We start from the raw sequence: 16,443 nt of genomic DNA, 5'->3' as shown, positions 1-16,443 counted from the left end.
GTGTGCTAAAAACATAATGAAAAGGAAAAAAGAGACCATGAAATTGGGAGAGGAAGGGGCCGTAGGGGCAGACCTTGACCAGATTAAGAGGTGATTAGGATGAAAATGCTTTGTATGCATGTATGAAGTTCTCAAAGAATTAATAAAATGTTATGTTTTTCAAAGAAAAATTAATATGCTGAATGCACTTTAGAGCCCCCTACCTACTTCGCTTCTTCTTGTCTGTCTGTCTGTTACCTTCCTACTGTCACATTTTCCTCCCTCTCTCCCTCCTTCCCTCCCTCTCTTTGTCCCTCCCACTTCTGTTCCTCCCTCCCTTCTTCCTTCCCTCCTTCCTTCATTCCACCTAAATTATAGACATGTGATAGAACACCTTTAGTCCCTGAATTATGGAGTAATGATATTGTCAGTTGGGAAATAAGAAGAGATAGCAAGACAAATGTGGAGAATTCACTTAACTGGATAACCACAGATAAAAACAGACAGATTGTCAGAGTTTAAGTCTCCCTGTTGACATTTATTCTGTTTTTTCATTCAAAATATAAACATTGAAGACATCATACTAGGTGACATTTTATGATTTCTAAGCAACACGTATTCTCCTTAGTATAAACTGAAAACCAAGTTTCAAAAATGTTTAACAGCCAGTGGGCATTGGCAATGCTCTTATTTTCTGTAGCAAATAATTTATAGCAGCAGCTGACTCTGGTCCATCACAAGTCGCTTATAAAGGTAAAAATGCAAATCACACTTGGAAATCTCTTGACATTCACACAAATGTGAAACACTTAGAAAATTCCCCAGAGGAGCTGTGCTTCTTGACCAATGCCCAGGTTGGTTTGATAGCACCTTGGGGACTCCTAGAGCTGCAGAGAGGGTCATGTGGAAGGCAGGTTACCCGCCCTCCTCGAGAGCTTTGAGACCTCTTCTTTGGTGTTGGAGGGATGGAAGCTTGATCCGTATGGGGTTGGTCAGTGGCCAGTGTCAGCTGATGAGCCCCAAAAGAACTGGAGAATTATGAAATAGAGTTCTGAGGATTCAGATAATCCAGGATTGAAGCAAACCCCACGTCTCCTTGGAGCAAGCCCAAACCTTCATTATTAGGACTTACAAGTGGTGTCTGAGGCCCTGTCTCTGCAACTCTGGGAGGAGTTGCAAGGTACTGTCTGTGGATGATATGGATTTCCAAAGTTTCTTTTAAAGTGAAGAGAATTGGGCCTTTTATAATTTAGGACTCTTCTAGGCTTGCAAGAATTCCCTGGACCTTTTGTAGTTTATGGTTAGGTCTTTAGAACTTAATTAAATTGGATCCTGGAGATGAGGCACATGGGTAGAGAAAGTAGCCCTTAGTCTCATCTTTAATTTAAAGACCATCTCGTTCATTTCTCTGCAGTAGGTCCACCCAGTTATCTTCCTCCTGGGCTTAGCAGGAAATTCTCAGGAAACTTAAAGAGGAAGCATGTGTGTGCATATATCCCGAACACACCTTACTTCTACTGAGCACATCACATTTAGAGAAAGTAAAGTCTACAGCCATGGCACTAGGAACACACTGTCTCTCCTTGAATCTCAGAGGCTATGCAGGGTTAATAGTGGATAGGAGATGTTAACTGGGGGGAATTAGACTTTAAAGCAAAACCGAAAGGAAGATAATTTCAGCCAACAAATTATGTCATCAGATTCTATGCATTATTTTTTTCGCAAAAGGTTTTTTTTTTAACCTTAAATTGTACTATTTGCCTCTATGCAAGATTCTTTTGCATGTCTTTCTCGTTCATTTAATTAACATTATTTATGGAGAAATTATACTTTGTTAGGTAGACAGCTGAGGTTTTATTATATAATTTAAGGATGCCTAACCATGGGTGAAGGAAAGAACCAGAAGAAAGATGCAACATTGTGTCTGATCTTATCCCCTCGAGATGTTGAAGATTCGCTTTTAATTTAATCGCTTGAATGTGTCTTAGAAATCCTTCTTCTAAAGAGGAAGTCAAGCCCGCTTCCTGGGATTCAACAAAACACCGTTCTTAAAGGGAAAAGAAAACTTTGAACAATAGCCGTCTGTTTCAACAGCTCCTATCTGTGTTCGGAAAGCACTAATTTGCTTTCAACCACACAACAAAGGCTGATCGGCTCCTTCCCGGTTGATTCCATGGTTTGTCGGAGGTTAAAGACACATTACCTAAATCCTTAGAAATCTTTTGTGAGGATAAACTCAGCATTTTTTTTAAGCAGTGATTTTTTGCTCTCTTAATTCAAGACACTACAGCAACTCCATCTTTACCAAACTGGGATGCTATTGAGAGTTTTTTTTTGTTTTTTGTTTTTTTTTTTTATTTCCAGGGCAAGCAACAAATGAAGGCTTCCCCTTACCATCTGATGTTTTGTATTTTCCTGACACAGTATCACTTTTAGTGACCCATTTAGTGACAATTCATTTCAAATGCAAAGCAACAGGATTCAAAATCTCCTCAATCTATGACGGGGTCGCATGCCAATAAAACTATCATAAATTGAAAATATTATTTAGTCAACATGAGTTTCATACATTAGCAGTGCAATGTGCCCTAGGATATCGATGCTTTCACCCTGGATCTTGTGGCTGGTGGCTGGCTGGGAGCTGTGGCTTGTGGCTGCTTCTGGCCAGTCTCCTGAGACAATGTCACATGGCGTAGCAGGAAGCTGAGAAAATGTACAAATTCAAAGTTCAAATTCTTTTGAGTATGTCTGCTTCCTCACCATGAAAAAGATAAAAAAATTCTAAGTCTAACCATCATATGTTGAGGACTCTGTAAGTGTGTGTGCATATGCTTATGTTTATGTGTATGTATATGTTTGTGTCTGTGCATGTGTGTACATGTGTGTATACATGGCATGTGTGTATGCATGTGTACATATGTATGTATGTTTATGTGTAAATGTGTGTATGTGCATGTGCATATGCGTGTGTGCATGTGTATATTCATATGTATATGTGTTTATTTATGTGCGTATATGTGTATGCATGTGCATGTATGTTTATGTAAGTACCCTTCTAATTGTTTAAAACTACAATCAGCCCTTGTTATACAAGTTTTCTTCTCAATTACTGCAGTATGAAACTTGCATTTGATATATCACCATTCCTAACAATGAGTTAAATTTCTGATGTTCATATTATGATGGCTAAGACAGCTCTTCCTTTCCAAGTCTTTACTGACCAGGCACCCTGACTCATGAGCTAAAGAGTGACAATGTCTGAGGGATGTTAGTGGTCACAGGCCGGCAGATGATTAGTGGATGTTAATGGTCAGGGCCTGTGGTTCACAAGACTGTATATCATGAGAGGGTGTGGGTTAAGTTGCATAGAACCTTGAAACTTGGCATTCAGTGAGGGGTAGAAGCTATTCTGTGCTCAGATTTTGAGAGGAGTCATGGCCTCTGTCAGTTCTACCTGTTGTCTAATTGTTTTTGATACTTTAATTGGCTGAAATCTCTATTGGCCTGTGTGCTTTCTGAGACTGTATTATTTAAAAAAAAAAAACAATAAAACGACAAAACACCATGCATTGGGGTGGAATCAGACAACACATATTGCTTTCCTGTAGATAGACCATCTCTATCTGGAATAGAAAAGAAAGTACAAAATTATGGCTGCAGATCCCCATGCCTGAGCCCTTAGATGTGGACAGATCACAGAGAGCTTTGCAGGGTAAGGCAGGATGAGGGGGTCCAGGACGACTCATGGGATATCTATTTAATGTTGGCCTGTGGCAGGGGCAGACCGTGGCCCTCACCATTCGTCTTCAGGAAGGATGTGTGAATAAAGCAGAAAACCATGTAGTGAAGTGAAGGAGAAGATAAAAATTTCAAACTTCTTAGGTGAAAGAAAGTATAAGAATTTCGTTTTTGGTTTTTTTTCCAGAAGGGAATTTGTGGGTAGAATCATCCAAGAATAATATATTCACAACTTTAATGATTGTGTTAATAAGGCAAAATAAAGAAAATGAAAACTGTCCCATGTTGGAGACAGGCTTTACTGCAACAGTGCTTTGGAATGAGCCATAGAGCCAGCTATACAAAGTATAAGAGGAGAATCAGGACCAGTGCACAACTGGTCAGCGGGGCGGGTGCAGCCGAGCTGGTCTGGCCCTTCAGCATGCATACCACCCTGGACCAGGACCCATTGTTGGGCAGTGGGGTGAGGCCTACGACATTGCACATGATGTTGTAGACATCCACGGATCTGATTGGAGCAGCTCTGAAGTTGGACTTGAAATCTGAAAGGCAAAAACAGATAGGCAGATGGTCATGGCCAGTCACTCAGAAAAGGACGGTTGATGACTCAACGATGGAGAAATGCCATACAGACTCTGGGAAAGGCAGCTCCATCCTAGACTGTGGCTAGGTTGCTAAAAACGAGGTAGCGTAGCGTATGTGGAAGGTTACAGCTTGTGAAGGAACGCTTCTGTGGGGCACAGAGATGAGACTCTTCAAAAGACAAGTCAACAGGTACACTTTCTTCATGATCAGCCGCCTATGCATCTGTTACAATGTTACAATGTAGCTCTCCTGTAGAAATAGGCCAACACCAGCAGTTCTGTTTCTTTAAAACACTAGGGATCAGAGAACATAGACTTTCCCCAGGCTCCTTCAAAGCATCATGAACATCATTTAGAACTTCTAACTAGCCAAGGCTCATAGCTAGGGTGCTGTCCAGAGCACCCACAACAACGTAGAAACATCTCTTCCTGCCGTAGCAAGGTCTCGATGGCTCATGAAGCTATATAATCTCTTAGCTACTGATAGCTCACCAGCAGTGACAGTATTGTCCTCAATATATCTAGAGAATTAACTGAATATTGCTTAGGAGCCTTTCAAGGACCGAAAAATAATTTAGTCACAGAGAAAATGAGAAGATTAGTATTGGAGTTGAGATCCCAGGAAAGACTTCAGGGGACAGAGGGGGGACAGGACATTGAGTCTCTACTCAGATCTGTGCTGGCCTTGGGTATCAAACACAGGTGTGTAAAGCATGGGACTGGTAAGGCACAGTACTATCCTCAAGGGCCACAAAAAGTAGCCATCTGCCATCTAAGCAGTTGGAAGGATTTTAGTCCAATATGCCTGTTACTTCTCGGTGGGACAGACAATGGATATGAAGCCCTTTCCCTTCAGAGCAGTGGTTTTCAACCTTCCTGATGCTGCGACCCTTTAATACAGTTCCTCACGCTGTGGTGACCCCGCTAACCATGAAAGCATTTCCATTGCTACATTATAACTGTAAAATTTGCTAGTTATGAATTGAGATGTGAATTCTAATATTTCAGATGGTGTTAGGTGACCCCTGTGAAAGGGTTGTTTGACCCCCTAAGGGACTTCAACCCATAAGTTGAGAACCACTGTTTTCATCAACGACAATCCGTTAACAATGACAATTGGAACACAACATATATGGGCAACTTTGCTTCTACCCTCTTCCCTAAGCATCCAACAAAATACCCCAAGCTATGTTATGACTGAATTCAGGGTTGAGTTTTCATCCAGAGTAAACCACAGAGACCTGTGCTTTTAATGCTCATGTATGATTTTTAAAGGAGAGACAGAGAACTTGAGAGGTGCCGAGTCAGACTTCCTACCTCAGAAAACAATCATTTCGCGTGTTTTGCTACGATGATCAGATACACATAATTTAAAAAGACACAAACAATATATAGGAAATATCTTCTGGAAGTTCAGAGCTGACACTAGCCCTTTCTCTGGAATTCTAATTGTGGAAGAGAGTTATATAAAGTTCTGTTATAGACAGAAGCCCCTGCTATTCAATATATGAGATCTACAGCAACGTCTCAAGGAATGGGTTTTGTTTACCCTGGAGAATTAAAGTTGAATTCAGTGTGAGAAGGCACCAGCACTCTTCAGGGAGAAGGTTTGGGAAACAGCACCCAAACCACACTGCCAAACCCAGCAGCCATATTACACATAAAGAAATATATTTAAGTGGCTGCAAGAAAAATTGGGGTTGAAAATATCCACCATATAAATCGCTTAGAGGGCTCATTCTCTTTTGAGGAAGGGAGAATAGGGGTCAGCATTGCTTCAAAGTAAAGAGAGAGAGAGAGAGAGAGAGAGAGAGAGAGAAAACATGGCTGCATGGTAAAATATAAGGAAGACACTTCTCAATGTCAAGGCACATTATATAATTAGATGAGAATGATGAACTCATCACCATCAGATGAACCCACCACAACCTAAGAGAGCAAAGGAAAGTCTGAGACTCAACTAAGCAACTCCCCATCTCCTGACTTGCCATGTGTATGAAGACCACACCCCCACCACTCGAGGCCACACCCCCACCCAGCGTGGTGGGTGGAGCAAGTAAGGTGCCCTTCTCTGACCAGTGGAGATGAAGCTCTGACAAAAGCCCTAGAGAGGGTGATCTTACTTGAAATAAGATCAAAAGTACCAAATTGTGTCCTATGACTACGAACAGGAAGGAGAATTCAGATTTCTCTCTGATCTAGTAGTTCAAGGGCTTCTGCTCTAAAGGCATGGAAATTTGAGCCCAAGTCAAGGAACGGCAGGCGTTTAGAACCTTCCCAGGCATCTGAACAACATCTAGTCTGATGGGAAAGGTAGAGGTTGCACTAGCCCAAGATTTTGAGCCTAAGATTTTTAGCCCAAGTTACTCGCATGGGCCTAAACATGATCATTGTATTTGGGTATTAATACTGTATCTACCGAAAAGAAAAGGCTCTGACGGCTCACGCTGTGCCTAGCTGCAGCTCGGAGAGAGACTTGCTGGCTTGTGACGTCCCACTGACTCCTGCCTCTGCAGAGTTCTCCAGGACAAGATTAGGTGGTTGAATTTAGAAACTGGGATTAAGCACAGAGAGGCTGTCTTCCCAACTCTATTCCTTCCTCTCTGCTGGGTCAGACTCACTGGCTTGCAAGGCTGGTATCTGGGCAGCCGCAACGATGCCCAGCTTCCTCCCTAAGCCAGGAGCACAGGCAACAAATAGATCAGGAAGGAGATGGCTTCCCCCCACCCCCCGCCCCCGAAGTGCAGCTAGATAGCTATTAAAGGACTCGCTCTTAAATTTTCTTCTGAGTAAACAGTCAGTCTGTAAAGCTATTTAATCTTTCATGAGACTTGGAGCCAGGGATGTGATGGCTTACAGGAGGCTCTCAAGGAAACATTTCACAATTAGCCCAGTCCGTTTTCATCAGCGGTTGTCCCTCTATCTGTAAAATAGTGAGGCCTTTCCATTTGAAGGGAGCTAATGACAGAGGCTTCTGTTAATGGACAAAACATCCCTAGTGAATTTAACTCTAAGCACAGTGCTGAGTATTTTGTTTAGAACTTTTGATGCAGGGCTAGACTGGCTGATGCTTTAAAACACACATGAGACTCTTCCTCATACAGTCCAACAAACAACTGTTTGGCCTTCTTGACCTAACTTTCCTCTTCTGGGGAAGAAAGTGGTGGTATTATTGACTGAAAATCCTGATGATTGACGTTATCCCATACAAAGGCCATGACCTCGGTATATCTTCTCTCTGATCTACAACAGGCTTCAGCATAATCCTAAAAGCCCCATTCTTAATTCCCTTTGCATTGATGCTCTGAAAGTCCTGGGTTTGGCAAACAGGGAGCGCTCCTAACTTTTACTGTCCAATGGTAATGTTCCTAACTTTCACTGGCCAATGGTAATGCTCCTAACTTTTACTGCCCAATGGTAACGTTCCTAACTTTCACTGGCCAATGGTAACGCTCCTAACTTTCTCTGGCCAATGGTAATGCTCCTAACTTTCACTGGCCAATGGTAACGTACTTTGACACCTCTAATCTTACACCTGTGTCAGGAGCCCCTCCAGTGTTTTTTAAACATTTGTTCTCACTGATTCTGATACTGACTTTGGAGTTTGAAAATCACTTGTGGGGTCACATGTGGAAAAGGATTTGGACCAATGTCTTTTCCCAAGCTCAGCCTCTTAATAGTTATTTCACGGTAAGTGGGGTAAACCAAGTCAGACACAATAATAAGAGTGAGGTGACATCATTGATCTTGCCACATGGATGAGAAAAGTGGATCTCACAAGTAGATTACTCAACACACAATTAGAAATAAAAGTGTGGACTTTCTTGAGCAAAAGTATTTTTTGATCGACATGCAGAAATGTGCCTTTGGAATACCAATGTCATGATGATTATGTTTCATAAAGGGATGGACAGCAATGGATAGGATGGCTGTGACCTGGTCACCTGATGGCTGCCGATAGCTGTGAAAGTCCCCTCCCATATCCCTCATCCCTGATGTCCCCCCCCCCCCCGTGTTTAATGGTATATTTCTAGAAATGTGCTCATTCGACTACTAGGGAAATTTTTCCAGTGTATAGATTCATAGTGCCCTGTTGATTACGTTAAACCACTGAAGAGACTGTCTTCATCTGCCTTTTATTCCAGACCTTTGGAGGAATATAATCTAACCAAGGAAGGCTCTGTACATTTACCCTTATACAAATATCTCCCCTCATTCTAGCTCATTCTCAAAGTCAATTTCTAGGTCAATTTCAAGCCTGACCTTGAAAGCCTAGCTTCTAGTTGGACTTTAAATGGACCCCACATGGGTGGATATTTCTAGACAAAGTAGGGCCATTTAAGAGTCGGCCCCCAGGAAGCAATTGTGTCAACCCTGAGACTCACAGCTGTCAGCAAACTGCTGTCTGATAAACCTTACTGGGTAGACATCAGCTAGCTGTGGGGGAAAAAAAACGCTTCAATGAATTAAGTAAAAAATGAATCACAGACATGTGGGATACATTTTCTTCACTGTACTCAGGATTTAAAATTTACAAGGAGAACTATTTGGCTACAATTGCCAAGCCAAAGAAGCATTTGAAAGGAAGCCAGCAGAAGATATTTCACTGAGAGCGGCTGGATTTGCTTAGCTTGGCTCGTAAGGAGAGTCCATAAAGAAACGGCTCCAGCTTGTGTGAGCCCAGTCCATCCCTATTAGAGCTGCTTCCTTGGAACGCTGCCTACGAGTGTCCAGTCATCTCCTTGCCTACCAGGTCCGATGGCCAGGAAGATGCCTCTCATGTCCATGAGCTCATTGTCATATCCGTGCCATCCTCGCTGCCAGCCTTCACGCTTGCCCGTGCTGTTCATCCAAAATGGAAGCATCTCTCGACTCTGAAATCAAGAATGGCCATGATATCGCATTGCTCCCGGACAGGTGTAACCCCTGGGCAAAGTGACTGCGGTGTGGCAATTTCCTCATCCGTATCACCGACTGGAGTCATCCAGCTTCAGCTGGACCACTTCCTACTTCCGGCAGCTCTGACCCTTGGCAACACCTCCTAAATTCCCGAATATCTCCAGTTAAGGGTGCATTTTCTTAACCTGAGCTGGATTCTATCATGTGATAAGGTTTAGAACCACTAAACACAGCATGTTAACAATAGAAAGGATGTTAGAACTTGTCTGTGGCATCAAAGGAGATTTGTTTTTTATCCTAGGTTCCTGCCATAGAGCTCTCAAAACCCTCGGAATTTCCTGGATGACAAGAGGGACTTTGGTTATTCATAATGAGCCCATGTCTCCCATACCACAGTCTCTGCAGAGACAGCCACTGGATTGAGGAACTAGATAGCTTTAGGGTGGGGGTGGGGGATCACCTAAGTAGGAAATCTCCTGATTAGGTTTAAGTGTTTGTTTCCCATCCCCAACCACTGGAAGCGTGAAGGTGCTGGCTCTGGAGTCCTGTCATGTAACCAATACAATATTTCACCCCCACCAAATGACATCCCAGATTCAAGCCTGCTGTGCACGGTTCAGAGACCTTCCAAGGGGGGCAAAAAAGCTTTGTGCCCCTCAAGCCCCACACAGTTGTGTCCATCTGGCTGTTCCCAAGTTCTTCTTAACAAAACCATAATCACAAGGATGACACTTTCCTGAGTCCTAGGATCCATTCTAAGGAACTAAAGTCAGTCAGATGGTGAGAATCCTAGCCAAAGCAGGCACGAGTGTTGGTGGGAGGCCGGGGGAGCCAGGACTTGCACCTGGTAAACGAGCGGACTCATGCAAGCACTGAATTCCTTAGCCTGTGATGTATGCTCTAACTCCAGGTATGGGATGAAACTGAAAGTTCAGGTACTCAAATGTTGAAGGGTTGTTGGCGATTATGACATGCATAGAGTCACTTCATTTTGTAGTAAAGCAAGGTCCACTTAGACCCACCTCCACAGTCTCTCCCCTTCCACAACACACACACACACACACACACACACTAGCCATCCTTCCAGGCTCACCCTCAGGAGCAAACCCAGTCTTCTTGGCTCCCTGCATTTAGCCATTTAAAGATGGCTCCCAGGTCTCCCACAGCTTCATTCCCTTCAATCTCTCTTCATCTGGGAAGCGTCAAGGCCACTGTTTTCCCATTAATTTCTAGACTATATTTCCTTAGGCTCCAGACGCTCAGGCAAGGTGGAAAGGGATCTTAAAGCTCTTGTGGGTCCCGCAGAGCCTACAGCCTGCTGAACACAACACTAACCCCTTCCCCGCAGACAGACGTGTGCTTTTGATGGTTCAGCACTGCAAATATATCAGACACAGGAATAAAATAAAAAACGGCACAATTACCAGTCATATATGGGTTGATCCCCAAAACTAATATATAGTATGTATTTACAGGGCCAGTCTTGATGTTTACAATCATCAGTACATCTTACCATGGGCAAACCTGTCTCTTATCATTTGCAATTCAAATCCTACAGCACAGAAAGAAGTACAGCACGTTCCTAAATCCTAGGATTCATCCAAATGAACTTAAGTCAAATAGTGAGAATCCAGCTGAATCAGGCAAATCAAGGGGAGGTAGGGCTTGTACCTGGCAAGCGAGTGGATAAAAGATAGGACGATTATTTGTGATCTCTCCTTTATTATTTGTAATTAAAGCACTATGGCACAGAAAGAAGCTCTCAGAGTCACACAGCTATTAGGAGGCAGTGCCAGACCTGGAACTTGAGTCCATCTGCCAATCATCATACAAGTTCTACCAGCCCACAGCCGCAGCGCTCCTGGAGAAACTCGACCGTGTAGCGTCTTCTCATGCCCCGGGTCTTCATCACCCACCATACTGGGTAGAAAGAGGTGAGTCTGAGCTTGGATTGACTATGGAGCTGAAGTTAACTTTCTCCTCTCCAGGTCTCTGATCCCAGTTAGATGTTTGTATCTTCTTTGCAGTTCACGTCCCTGGGGGGGTGGGGGGATGCGGGGATACTTGATACTCACCTCGTGGAGTTTGGAAGGATAAGATGACTGTGTGCTAAGTATCCAGCACACAGTAAGTTGCTGGTCTGGTCACCAGATGCTACCAGCTGTGGCGTGAGGCACTCTGGTTGTGAGATTGGAGCCTCCTTGGCTAGTGTAGCTGTAGCTCATGGCGCCCTCATCCGCTCTCACCCCATAAATTGCTCCCGGGCCTTTCTGCTGTCTAGAGACCGCTTTTTCATTGACTCTCTGTTTTCTGGCTTTCCGTCATCCCTTTCCCTCCTCCTCCAGCTGGAGCTTGTATTTTGCCACGGACATACTTTATGAACTTACTAGCTCTTCATACTACTCTTTGGGGTTTTATTTTTTTTAGCAGGCTGTGGCGAGGAACACAACACATTCCAATTTAGCCTCATCAGCAAACTTAATCCATTGCTTTTCCTGTTTTCTGTCTTCAAGGCAGGGATCTGGAGCCCTAAGTGGAACACTTCTATTCTTCGATGGGCCCCGTGGTGTGTCTATCCCCCACAGCCAAGGAATGAAGATAGACTATTTAACTTAAAAACTACATTCTAAAAGGCTACCATTTCTTATTGCACAAAGAAATACAACATTAATCTCAGACCTGGAGGTAACTGGGGAATTGCCAAATCACAAATAAATCACCATCATTTATTAAAGTGACAAGTTGCCCAGAGATGGGAAACTGCCCCCCCCAACCAAAAGCCCTTTTTACTGATATAAATAATAATAAGGAACTGATTGTGTAAGGAGGGAACTAATTCTTTAAAGGAAATGGGTGGACCAGATGACATGTAAACACACCTTTAATTTCAAAATGGTGACTTTTGGCATCCTCGTATTATATCCGCATCCTTTTCTCAAGGCGCATATGCAGAACTATGAGTAGGAAGGGTATATCACAGCTCTCTGATTCCAGAATGGGACATTCTAGTCTTGGGGTCTTCAGGCTTCTGGTTGAGTAGTTGATCCTATTCACACCTCTACCGCGGACTGCCACACAGTACCACTTAGTGACACCCTAGTGACGTAACCAGATCCTTTAGATCTGGCCAAAGGTGAGAAACACACACACACACACACACAAACACATACACACACACACACACACACACACACACACACACACACACACACACTAGCATGGCTACACTGCTCACTTCATATAGAACAAGACCAGAAGAAAGCAGACTGCACAGCGCACCAGGAATAGGGCGTTCTCCTTTCATCCAGGGAAGCGCCAATCCAGGAAGGCCACCAGCTGTCCCAATTGGCAGCCATGGGGGGACTTGTAAGATTCAAGACTTTGGTTTTAAAACTGGACCAACTGCAGGCAAACCAGGGCCAGTTGGTGGCTCTGCATTTAACACTATGTGTGAAAGTCAAATGTCCTCACACAGTGTGATCTCCTCAGTACTTCTCCCCCTCCCAACCCCCACCATCCCCTGCCTTGCACGTGGGTAGCTGCAATGGACAGGAAGGCTCCCAAGCTTTCTGTCACACACCACTCAGCCCTCTGACCATTTCCAGTGGGGAGGAACTAGAAGTTGCCAGTACCCTGCAAGGGAGCCTCAGGAAAAAAATGGGTGAGGGTTTTAGATTTGAACTTGGTTTCTTCCATTGGTGCCTGTACTCTGTTTCTAGCCCACCATCCTGACAGCTAAGTGATGCTGACTTTAATTTGGGGTACCAGAGGAAAAGTGATCAGACTTGTGGTTTCTAGATAGGGCTTCGTCTCAACCATCCTTAGTGTAATAAGAAAAAGTAACATTTAAATCAGAAACCAGTAAGGGAGGTTTGTTCAGGCCTTGCCAGTTCAGGACTGGCAATGTTTGGGACTCCTTGGTGTTAATCTCCAATGGACTAAACGAATGGCTAGAAATGCCAGGCTGGGAGTGACCATAAAGGTGGAAGGAGAAATGAAAGAGGAGAAGGAGGAGAAGGAGGAGCAGGAGAGGAGGAGGGAGAGGAGGAGGAGGAGGGGAAGAAAGAGAAGGAGAAGAAAGAGGAGGAGGAGGAGCAGAAGAAGAAGAAGAACAACAACAACAAAAACAAGAAGAAGGAGGAGGAGGAGAAGAAGAAGAAGAAGAACAACAAGAAGAAGAACAAGAAGAAGAACAAGAAGAACAACAACAACAACAAGAACAAGAACAAGAAGAAGAACAAGAAGAACAAGAAGAACAAGAACAAGAAGAACAAGAAGAACAAGAAGAACAAGAAGAACAAGAAGAACAAGAAGAAGAAGAACGAGAAGAACAAGAAGAACAAGAAGAACAAGAAGAGCAAGAACAAGAACAAGAAGAACAAGAACAAGAAGAACAAGAAGAACAACAAGAACAAGAAGAACAAACAAGAAGAACAAGAAGAAGAAGAACAAGAAGAAGAACAAGAAGAACAAGAAGAAGAACAAGAAGAAGAACAAGAAGAAGAACAACAACAAGAAGAAGAACAAGAAGAAGAAGAAGAAGAAGAAGAAGAAGAAGAAGAAGAAGAAGAAGAAGAACAAGAAGAAGAAGAAGAAGAAGAAGAAGAAGAAGAAGAAGAAGAAGAACAAGAAGAAGAACAAGAACAAGAACAAGAACAAGAACAAGAACAAGAACAAGAACAAGAACAAGAACAAGAACAAGAACAAGAACAAGAACAAGAACAAGAACAAGAACAAGAACAAGAACAAGAACAAGAAGCCCTAGCAGCGTGTATTTGTTGTTTTCTGCTTGCACACAGGCGGGATTCTTGCTCTGATGAATTCCTTTCACTCGTTCACCATTGTGGTTTTGGGATGCATGAGGATCTGGATCTCACCTGTTTGCTCCCATTTCTCCCGACTGATTGCTGAGTCTCAGAGAAGCATATCCCTGAGGAGGCAGAAGGTGAGTGGTTGAGGGCGTGACATCTGACTTTTATGTCCAGCCCTGTATTAGAGAATGAATTCTGAGGATGTGGAACTGTTATCAGGATGGATTCTCTCTCTGACCAGAGGGTCTGAAGTGGGGGCCTCACTGTATCCTCCTCCTGGTTGATGGTTGTATGTTTTCCTTCCCATGGAGGCCACAGCTGTGGTTCCCAACTTTAGAAGGGAACATTCACTATTCATACTAGTGGCTCTGAAGCCAGGCTGGATATAGACTCCCCTGAACATGTCCTGTATCCCACTCTTAGATGCCTGCATTCTGTAGGTGCATCAGGGAATGATCTTCCCCATACTGGAGCCCATTCACCCAGCATCATTAAACGGTAGTTTATCATTTCAGGAGGACAGGTCTTGTTTGTATTGACTACCATCCCAAGGTCAGATCATGTGTTTTCCATGTGGCTCTGGGTACAGCTTGAGAAAGCCCTTCCCAGAAAGCCCACAAACCTTCACCAATGGCATAATCAAGCATCAGCTTTGAGCCAATGGAACAACCCAACAGTCAGCTTTCCCAGGAGCCAAAGTAAACCTTTTTGTCTTTTATAGTTGATAGACTCAGTTATTTTGCCATAGTAGCAGAAAGAAGACTAACAAAACCACTACAAGTGTAAAATTTTCTCCTCAAGTTATTGAAAACAAAATCTTGGTGTAGGGAGAAGGATGCTATAGAAATTAAATTAAAATAAATAAAATATGAAACCTACTTAAGGTGCATTAGAACTCTAATAAAAAACCAACATAATATCTTTTCCTAGGCTGGTGTCTTCTGAGGACTGAGGGAAACTAGAGTTACATAGTGCCATCTCCAACAGAAGAAGAGAAATAATGATGTCCAAGTCCAAGCAGTTTCACACTCTCCGACCTGTGATAAGATTGAGAAGGAGTTATACTTTCTCTTATTAACCTTGTAACAATTCTGTAACAACTGCTACAAAATTGAAACATTTCTTCCTAGAGGGAAGAGTGGAACTGGTAAGACTCAAGAAGCTACCCACACTTACAAGGCTAAGAAGCTCAGAGAGGTTGGTGGTAGAAGCAGATGATGACTACCAAGTCAGTGGAGATTGTTGGTGGGGCTCAGTTGACTGTGAGTGGTCCATGGGGCTCCAGAGATACTGTGAGCTCTGACTCAAACTGGGGTGGGCTTTCCAGGCTGTCTTGAGTTACATGTGCTATGTAATTAACGTCAGCACCATCAACAAACTGGATGGTTCATGGAATTATTCGCTTTGGTCTGTTTTCAGGGCCCTGTCTGAGATGAAGAGGCATTTTTTTTTTCATATCTGAGGAAAAGTCACTGTGGTGGTTTGAATATGTTTGACCCAGGGAGTGGCACTATTTGGGGGTGTGGTCTTTCGGAGTAGGTGTGCCACTATGGGCATGGGCTTTAAGACCCTAGTCCTAGCTGCCTGGAAGCCAGTCTTCTGTCTGCCTTTGGATGAAGATGAAGAACTCTTCAGCTCCTTCAGTCCTACATCTACCTGGATGCTGCCATACTCCCACCTTGATCTTAATAGACTGAACCTCTGAACCTGTAAGTCAGCCCCAATTAAATGTTGTCTTTATAAGAGTTGCCTTGGTCATGGTGTCTCTTCACAGCAGTAAAACCCAAACTAAGACAGTCACACAGAACCATTTCTTTAGTTTTTATATTACTGCCTTTTTTGTATAGAAGAGAGTTTATTCAGGGTAGAGGATGGGAGTTAATGGTAGAGAAAGGCAGAGAGAGAGAGAGAGAGAGAGAGAGAGAGAGAGAGAGAGAGAGAGAGTAGAGAAGTGGAGTGGAGGCCAGCCATGACCATGTGGAAGGGGGGGGGGAGAGCCCAAGGGGCAGAGAGGTGAGAGTATGTGGGAGAGCAGAGAGAGAGCAAAGAGAGCCTATCACTGCTTTTTAAAAATGTTAACAAGAATAGCTTCCCATCCTAAATACCTAGGAGTCCCCTGGAGAGCAGCAGTCTTAAACTTAGGTATGTGTGCACCATACCCCACTCCCAAGAGATCTCCTAACACTTACTCTGTTTCTTGTTTTAAAACAAGACTTAATTCATCAGCCTTGGTTCCCTGGTCTGACAGTGGGGAGTCTCCTGCCACAGAGCTTGATCCTTGACACAGGAAAAAAATGCCTTGAGAGCATTGTCAGCAGGGATCAAAAGAAACCAGAGTAGAGCAAAGTGTTGGAGGGACACAGTAAGTGGACCAATGATGGCTCTTCATTGAGTCATTTTGAAGGGGAGAAGCCATGCAGGGGGCCTGGGAG

At 43.5% G+C, this 16,443-nt stretch overlaps 1 protein-coding gene across 1 annotated transcript in view; it reads right to left on the bottom strand.

The window, feature by feature from the left end:
• Positions 1-3,985: 3,985 nt before the first annotated feature.
• The window catches only part of Enpp6 (ectonucleotide pyrophosphatase/phosphodiesterase 6), a 104,345-nt gene continuing 91,887 nt past the window's right edge, over positions 3,986-16,443 (bottom strand). The window contains exons 7-8 of the mRNA XM_052162694.1: positions 9,052-9,175; positions 3,986-4,259 (exon numbers count right to left, since the gene is read on the bottom strand). Coding sequence (XP_052018654.1) covers positions 4,054-4,259; positions 9,052-9,175 — 330 coding nt within the window. The 3' untranslated portion in view covers positions 3,986-4,053. The remainder of the gene's footprint in view (positions 4,260-9,051; positions 9,176-16,443) is intronic.

The sequence above is a fragment of the Apodemus sylvaticus genome, chromosome 18, assembly GCF_947179515.1.
Source record: "Apodemus sylvaticus chromosome 18, mApoSyl1.1, whole genome shotgun sequence".
NCBI classification, from domain to species: Eukaryota; Metazoa; Chordata; class Mammalia; order Rodentia; family Muridae; genus Apodemus; species Apodemus sylvaticus.
This window is presented reverse-complemented; position numbering and strand designations above follow the sequence as displayed.